This window comes from Rhipicephalus microplus, unplaced genomic scaffold (genome assembly GCF_043290135.1).
Source record: "Rhipicephalus microplus isolate Deutch F79 unplaced genomic scaffold, USDA_Rmic scaffold_1243, whole genome shotgun sequence".
NCBI classification, from domain to species: domain Eukaryota; kingdom Metazoa; phylum Arthropoda; class Arachnida; order Ixodida; family Ixodidae; genus Rhipicephalus; species Rhipicephalus microplus.
In genome coordinates, this window is record NW_027465761.1 from 1 (window position 1) to 8,362 (window position 8,362).

Sequence of the window (8,362 nt, forward strand, 5' to 3'; positions counted from 1 at the left end):
AGCTGTTCGGCCTTCAGAAAAAAGGTCTCGAGCCCTGTCGTTGGTTTTTAAAAACTGCATTCGTTGCAGGGAAGCCTCTGAAGGCGAAGACAGTGTGCCGTAAGGAAAACGATTTTTTATGTCATTTTGTTGTTTTTATTGTTCCATACTTTTTGTGTGTGTGCATTATTTTGAGGGCGTGACCCTCTGTAGGCATTTTTTGAGCCCTTCTGCCAAGCCGCCAGCACGTAACGAAAAGAAAAATAACTTGAGATCATTGCATGTCAGCATTTGCATTTTGCCCTGCTGAGCTTGCTGTAGATGCTCGGCTAATATTAAGGGTTGCTACTTGGCCATTGTTGCCGAAATTGGCATCTGGCGTTAAGCACACCAGATTGCAGAGTGTCGCGTCCTTTCATTTGTTGAGTGGTCTTTGTTGCTGTTTGCATGGTTTTTTTATGTAGGTTGATGGTTTGATTTCGTGACAGGTTTATTCGATTTAATTATGGCTTTCATGGAATATTATTAGAAACAAATGCATGAAAACATATTTTTTTTTTTTTTCAAATATGCATCTATACCTCTACAGTTGCATGACGAAGGCCACGAACAAGTGACTGTGGTTTTGATAGATGAACAGAAAGCAGGATTTGTTATGCAAGTAATGTGCCAACATTTGAGCATTTGAACAGAATTGTAGTGGCAAAGGGAACCAAATTTTTAAGGAAATTTCCAGATTTTATTTCATTAAACTTAAAATTAGTGAATGTACTTATAATTTTGGATACGAGCCTTTGCAGCTGTTCTCATATTGTACTGCAGAGCATGGTGTTTTGGCTTCAATTCTTGTCTTCAGCTGCCGCTTCTTGGAGAAGTTTGAAGTAATCAAGATTTTACCACTTTGGGAATTCATGGGGTTCGCTTGTTAGCCACATCATTTGTTGCATCAGTATTTGACTGCGGGGTCTTTAGGTTATGAGGATGTCTTGTTTTGAAGATTTTTGCTCTGTAGGCTAACGTATAGTACTACCTGGCATTGTGCTTGTGCGAGCGCTTGCGTTTTGGTTTTTGCTGCGATTGTTGCATGCATTTACAACGCTGTTGTTGCCTTGCAGAACGTGGTCCTGCAACGCCAATGCCGAGCTGCGTCTAATTAGTCAGAAAGAGGGCGTCGAAAACTTTGTCAGAAGTAAGTGCTTTCTCGATCTTGTCTGAAAGTGCTCCCATTGCGAAAGTGCTCACTGCATGGAAGCACTTGCTGTGAAAATGCTAACAATGTATAACTACTAACTCTGTCAAAATGTTCACCTAATGAAAGGGCTTGAATTGCAAGTCGTGATGTGATATGTTCAGTGAACGAAAGTTGGTTCTTTATATATTTTTTTTTCATAAACTAACTTTATTTACTGACTAAATTTGTGTTAAAACTTTCTTTGGCCTAGTGAGCAATAAATATGTGAAATGAAATATAAATGGAGTTCAAGCAGCGAGTACTTTGGTCGAGTCATTGAAACAACCTTCAGGCATTCTATTGTCCTTTTTTTTTACAGTACGCCTATCAATACTTTTTTATTTTGTTCTTTACCAGATGCTGTTCTTTAAATGGTTGCTTTTAGTTGACCTTTGTGTGTACGTTTGCAGAAATTCAGCACCTTTTCTATGGCAAGGAGAACGACTGGGGTTTCAGCCACTTCATGACTTGGAGTGTGAGTGTCACCCATACTTGCCCTAGCCTTTTTGTGAGACGACTAGACGCCTTCTGCGGGACAAATGGCAATCAAGGCTTGCTGCAGTGTAAATGGCTTTTAAGAACTTTAGCTAGAGCGAAAGTAGCCTTTGAGAACTTAAGCTAGAGCATGAGTAGCATTTCATTAGCTTGAGTGTAAATGGTGTTTGAGACTTTAGCCGGAGCGTGATTGGCGATTGAGACTTTAGTCGGAGCATAATCGATGTGAGACTTCAGCCGGAGCGTGATTGGCGTGTGAGACTTTAGCCGTGGAGCGTGAATGGCGTGTGAGACTTTAGCTGGAGCGTGAAGAGCGTGTGAGACATAGCTGGAAGGTAAACGGCACTTAAGACTTCCATTGGTAGAGTGTAAAGTATAAAACACATCTAAATAATGGGAGACTTTGGATGAATCAAACTGACCTTCAGGCTTTCATGTTCTCTCATTTTTTCATGTAATCTTCACAGCCACTACATAAGTGCCAGGTTTGCCTACCATGCTTTATGAAAACTTTGTTTCCAGTCTTGTGAGCTGAATCTTATACATCAAAGCTGTTCGTTCACTTTGCTTTCTTCTTTTTTAATTTAAGTTGTAAGTAGGCTGCAGTGGCTTCTTCAGCATTTCCGAAGGTTTCTTTTTGCAGTGTCAAAAGTTTCACGTTTGCAAAACGTCGTAAACTGAAAGAGGCGTTTTGAATTAAGGCTGTATAAGCGACGTGTTGATGTTAGTGCCGTACTGTGTAATAACGTTAATTCTGTACACCTTAATTAACAAACAAAATTCTGTGGGTTTCTTCATTACTTGTCTCAATACTCTGTTAGTTTTATTTGCACTGTGTGGCTTTGCTTTTTCTTGCAACTTGCTTCGTGCCGGCTAGGTGCACCTGTGGCGGCTCTGTCCAGTCTGAATCTGTTTTCTGGACGATTTTATTTGTTCTTTTCAAAATCTCCAGGATGTGTTGGACCCCGAGAAAGGCTTCATCGTGGACGACACTATCATCCTCGAAGTTTGGGTGTGCGCCGATGCTCCACACGGCGTCAGGTCGGTGTCGCCAGTGCTTGCACATTTGAACAGTTTTGTATGCTCGGTTGAAAACCTAAGAAAACATGTCAGCTCTGCCCAGAGCCGTTGCTGTCCCTCTCAGAGTATTCGCATAAATGTTTTATTCAATATCGTTTGCTCGTTTTCGTAATGTCGAGCACTTCTCAAGTGTTCCTGATGGTCTACTTTCTTTTAGAAGCTAGCTAGTATGTGTTGCTAGGTTTAAGTCGGAAACTTAAACGCAGTCCTGGTTAATTTTGTCAGGGACTGCGACATCTTTGCTCAGGCAAATGTAATGTTGTAGGCAGCGATGCCCGACCTCTAACTTCTAGTTGGCGTAGTACACTCAAACCTCAATATAAGAAACATTGACATAACAAAGTAAATGTTATAAAGAGGTAAATGAAGAATAGCTGTCATACAGTGCTGCAAACATGTTTAGAACAAATTTGTGGATATAACGAAGTATTTTCATGGCAGGTGTGATTTTTTATAGGTTTGAGTGTATATCAGTTGAGGAAAAGCACTTGCCATTTGAGCGGACACCACCTAGTACGGCAGTCTTTCACAGGTGAAATTCAGGAACATTGTGGTTCTCTCGGCGGAGCTTTCACGTTTTCTTGGGTTGTAACGAGCTATCCATTTTTTTATGCGACACTTTCTTAAACGTTTGTATTGGCAAAGGCAACCACTGTGAGAACTTGTAGAACTCCCATGTGCCTTGGGCTGCTATTTCTAGTTGCTTTTTGTGACCCAATGTAAAACTTGCCTTGCGGCAAACTACATAATGTGTTACATTTTTAATGCGAGACGCGGTAGTTCTTACTTGTGAGTGTGAATAGTAAGAAATCAACCTTGCTATCCCGGCTGCGGCGGCTGCATTTCCGATGGAGGCGGAAATGTCGAGGCCCGTGTGCTCAGATTTGGGTGCACGTTAAAGAACCCCAGGTGGTCAAAATTTCCGGAGCCCTCCACTACGGCGTCTCTCATAATCATATGGTGGTTTTGGGACGTTAAACCCACAAATCGAAATCAGCCTTGCTAACCTTTGTGGCACTGTCCGGTATGCACAAACACAAAAAAGTACGGATGCAGTTCGGAGTGACTGGCATGGTGCGTTCCTAGTAGGACCAGCAAAATGCGAGCACTGTGAGTGCTCCAAGATTGGTAAAACTTCCACTCTTTTAGGTGCGACGTGTCACGAACAGCCCGTAAATGTACCGGATTTACACAACTGTTTCCAGTCACTAATATTCTGTTGCAACAAAAATTCTCGTTGTACGTCGACTTGTGGGTTGTGTTGATCCTCATTAAAATTAAAGATGAATTTATCTTGAACTCTTTCACATTGTTTTTTTTATTTAGTAGTCAAATGATAGTCTAGAGGTACATGATTTGAATTTAGATTATACTGGTTTGGAACATAGAAAAGTTATACTTTTGACTTTGCTCACGGAAAGCAGCTCATCAAATGGGGTAGTGCCTCCAGAAAAAAGGCTAGATTTCACAGTAAACAGTCAATTGAAGCTAAATGTTAAGTGTTGAAGTAAATTGAAGTTAAAAGTGCCCGTGATGTTCATATTTATTTCTTTCTGTGTGTGGTTGCTCTTTCCGTGAGACGTTGAATATTTAATCAAGACAAGCGCGAACTAGCCCAACAGCGAGTTCTACTAAATGTAGGCATATTTATTGCGCAAAAGGATCCAGCTTAAATCGAGGACGGCGCAGCGAGCGATGGAAAGGAAAATTATGGGTTTAACCTTAAGAGACGATAAGAGAGCAGAGTGGATCAAGGAACAAATTGTGGTTAAGGATATCATAGTTGAAATCAAAAAGAAGAAATGGACATGGGCCGGACAAGTAGCACATAGGCAAGGTAACTGCTGATCATTAAGGTCATTAACTAACTGAATTCCTAGAGAAGGCAAGTGGGTTAGGGGGAGACAGAAAGGTAGGTGAGGAGATGAGATTAGGAAGTTTGCGTGTATAAAATGGCAGCAGCAAGCACAGGACCGAGATGACTGGCGAATCATGGGAGAGGCCTTTGTCCTGCAGTGGACGTAGCCAGGCTGGTAATGATCATGGTCATATTTATTGCAAAGATGCTTTAGCTCATTCAAACCTCAATGTCTTAGGTCCTAGTTGAACAAATCACAAAACCACATGTGTGCAGTTGGGTACTAAGGGCCCCACAAAAGTTAAGTGTTAACGTGTGTTTCTTTGCAGTATGCTGAAAAAAAATGTTAAAATTTTTTTTTCGTGTTTCTCTGCAGCATTGCGTAAGTACTGCAGCCAGTTCGAGCTGTTTTAACCTAACAACAATCTCGCACTACCAACGGTCCCATGCTGAAACGGTTGCACTGGAAATTTTTGAATACTTTATTTCTGCTACACGATATCTCATTTGTTCGTCTCATTTGCCCCCTCCACAGCTGGGACTCCAAGAAGCACACAGGATACGTGGGCCTCAAGAACCAGGGCGCCACCTGCTACATGAACTCATTACTACAAACGCTGTTCTTCACGAACCAGTTACGAAAGGTACGTGATAGTACAATATTTATTCGCTTAATGAATCCACCTTTTTTTTTTTCCAAAAAAGTTGACGGCTGTTTGGGGGAGGGTTCATTACACGAAAGAAAAGTCACGGGAGTTAACAGCGAAAATTTTGCATGACGGTCTTGCTTGTCTTAAATCACGAAATGTGCGCCGAATCGTTTTTGTACCCGAAGCTCTTCTTGTTTTCGATTGTAACGAATGCGCACAGGTCAATGCCCAAGTGTCTTCCAGCCGGTAGGTTACCGTGCTCCAGCGCATGCTCGACCATCAAACTTTAACTTTGAAACCAGCCGTGTAGATAGCCTACCAGCCGAATATTCCCGGCGCAGCAGACGTCCAACTAAGTTCACTACGACAAACCCGACAACAAGAACGCAGTGTCAGATTGCAGCGCACAAAGATTGCGGGAGCACAACACTCCATCGGCGCGGTTGCGCATTGCCTGGATTCCAACATGGCAGGCCCGTGGCGTGTTTCAACGCCGCACGCCCGCCATCTCGGAGCCCACGTGCTTTTTTGTTTTCTTCGTTTTCTTGTCGCTGGGCTTGTGTGACGCTATAAGCAAAGAGGTTTCTCCTGCATTCGACAGGTGGCGCTCTGTTGTAAAAGCCGCGACTTTTAAATTTTAATTGTCGTCAGCCGAGCTCGCGCTGCTCGCCACTCATTAGCTTGGTAGTTAAGCTATGTTTTGACTTTATTGGGTCAACATTTTGTGATATAATGGCTTGATTTGGTCAACATTTTGTGATATAATGGCTTGATTTAACAGTTTCAATCATCAATGACACTGGTTATCATACCAAAATAAAATGAATAGATACATTAAATTTTTTTTTCGTTTTTCGAGAACAAAGTTGGGGAGTGGGTTCATTATGCAAGTGGGTTCATTACACAAGTAAAGGCATAATTTTGTTTATGTGTGGTAGCGTGTCCCATGCTGCTCGTGGAGCATGTCTTTTGCTTATGAAACTGTAGATGCAAACTTATGCATATTCTAAGCGTGAAAGCGGCTATGAAAAAAAACACCAGGCCTGCGCGATAGGCGCAGCATAGTCGCAGCGAAAGCAAGAAGAGCGGCCTTTCAGAGCCTTTTCAAAACACTCTTTGGGTAACTACTGCAAGCACACTTGCTTAGTACACACTGCGGCATTAATAATAAATTTTTGGGGGTAGTAGGTTGGCATTCGCTGTGCCATTTTTCATCATTCTTCTGAGAAGCGTTGTATCTGCTAAACACTTACAAGGAATTTTGGGCTAATTGTCCGTGCAGTGGCTGACAACGATAAGGAATTATGGATGTAGTGGGTATGCGGGACAGTTATTCGGGAAACAAGAACAAGCTTTTGTAATGGGTTGGAGCCTTGGATGACCCACTCCTTATGCTAATCGTATTGTGCGACGACTGCTTGTTCTTTCGCTGTTTTAAAGCGCTTTATAAGTCGTATTAACGCGATTGCTTTCTCAACTTCAAGCTTGGCTAAGGCAAGTGTGACAAGTCACAAGCACCAGTGTAGCTCAGTGGTAGAATATTGGGCTGGCACCCAGTGGACCCGGGTTCGAGCCATGCCTGCCTGCAAGGTTTTTCTAATTTCGCGTGATGTGGTTACGGACACCGGCGGCGGCGAAAAACATGAAACTGTGCACGACCCGAAAAGTGATCTCATAACAGCTTTTGCTGTAAAAACATATGCGTAGCTATCGCGCCTCAATCCACGAGGCGCGCCGATGCGACTCTTCTTGAACCACGTGCGGTCTTTTTCAGTAAAGGACCTTTCTCATAATGTTTCGCCTTGATAAATGTCGATTAAAATACTATAAGATACAGTAGACTCAGTAAACGGAAATCTCTTTAAACAGAACTATATTGAAACTCATTAATTTAGATTTTACAGTACCGGAAAGACTTTCCTCTCCTAACATGAAGCCTGCTAAGCGGGAATCGACCCGAAATGCTGTTAGCAGCGTGGCCATACAGTGCCTGTCGATGAGGAGGGGACTGTGCCACCTTGTTTCGGCCGCACGGGAACATCGTTTTCACTCGTTTGTGTCTCTGACATTTGATGTGCTTCAAGCTCTACATGCTCCGAGGATCGTCCGAATCGGCAGGGTTGCGACCGAATTAGCCAGAGTTGGATGCCAGTGAACAGCGCGTGGGCTTCCAGAGAGTGCATCTGAATTATCAAATTTTTCAAATGAATGGGAGTAGAGTTAACAAGCTCTTACTATACTGCTTGAATAAAATAACTGTATCTCACGTGATTGGTTTTGTACCCAAATTATGCACCCCTGTTTGTCTCTCGGTAAACTGAACATGTTTTCCTACAGTAGCACAGAAAGCCGGACTAGTTGGTACTGCATAGTTGGTACTGTTATTTCACAATGCACATCGGTTGCAAGTCGACGCACTTCCTGTGTCGTCGTGTCTTTTGCTCTAGTTTGCAGTGCTTTTCTAGTTTCCTGGGTTTTTCATTTTGTGAGCGTCTACTGTAAATGCACTGTATTTCTCTACTGTAAAAAGGTGCTATGTTTCAATGAACGGTGTGCATTACAGGCTGTGTACCAAATGCCCACCGAGAGCGACGACTCGTCCAAGAGCGTGGCCCTGGCGTTGCAGCGGGTGTTTTATGAGCTGCAGTTTTCCGATCGACCCGTCGGCACCAAGAAGCTCACAAAGTCCTTTGGGTGAGCAACAGACCTGTCGCAGTTAAAATGAGTGGTTTCATTAAGGGGCCAGTAAACAACCCCGAGATCCGAAAATTGTTAGAAGAGAAATATGCGTAAGGTAAGGGCATGAGGGCTCATTCTAGGCATGTAAAAAGTGAATAACTTTGCAAATGAATTTGTATCGAAATTCGAATCTCCATTCAACCTGCACAATATTTTATAAAATTGCAAAATTATATATGCAAATGTCATTGTTTTTGCTCTAAAGGGAAATGGAAGTAACTTGGAATAGTAGCAAAATTTCACTTTTTGGCAGAATGCAAGGGATAACCTGTAAAATATGTTGAGTTTTAAAATTTGCTGTACTGGGAGCATGAAAGCTGGTATAACAAG

General features: G+C 42.5%; 1 protein-coding gene across 1 annotated transcript; it reads left to right on the plus strand.

Annotated features, from left to right (window-relative positions):
- Nucleotides 1-69: 69 nt before the first annotated feature.
- Nucleotides 70-8,104, plus strand: LOC142796163 (ubiquitin carboxyl-terminal hydrolase 7-like; the record flags this gene model as incomplete). The annotated part of the gene is made up of 6 exons (XM_075886241.1): nt 70-99; nt 1,095-1,168; nt 1,621-1,685; nt 2,658-2,746; nt 5,179-5,287; nt 7,857-8,104. Coding segments are annotated over 6 exons (502 nt in total), but the record flags the coding sequence as incomplete, so codon positions are not given.
- Between the last annotated feature and the right edge of the window lie 258 nt (nt 8,105-8,362).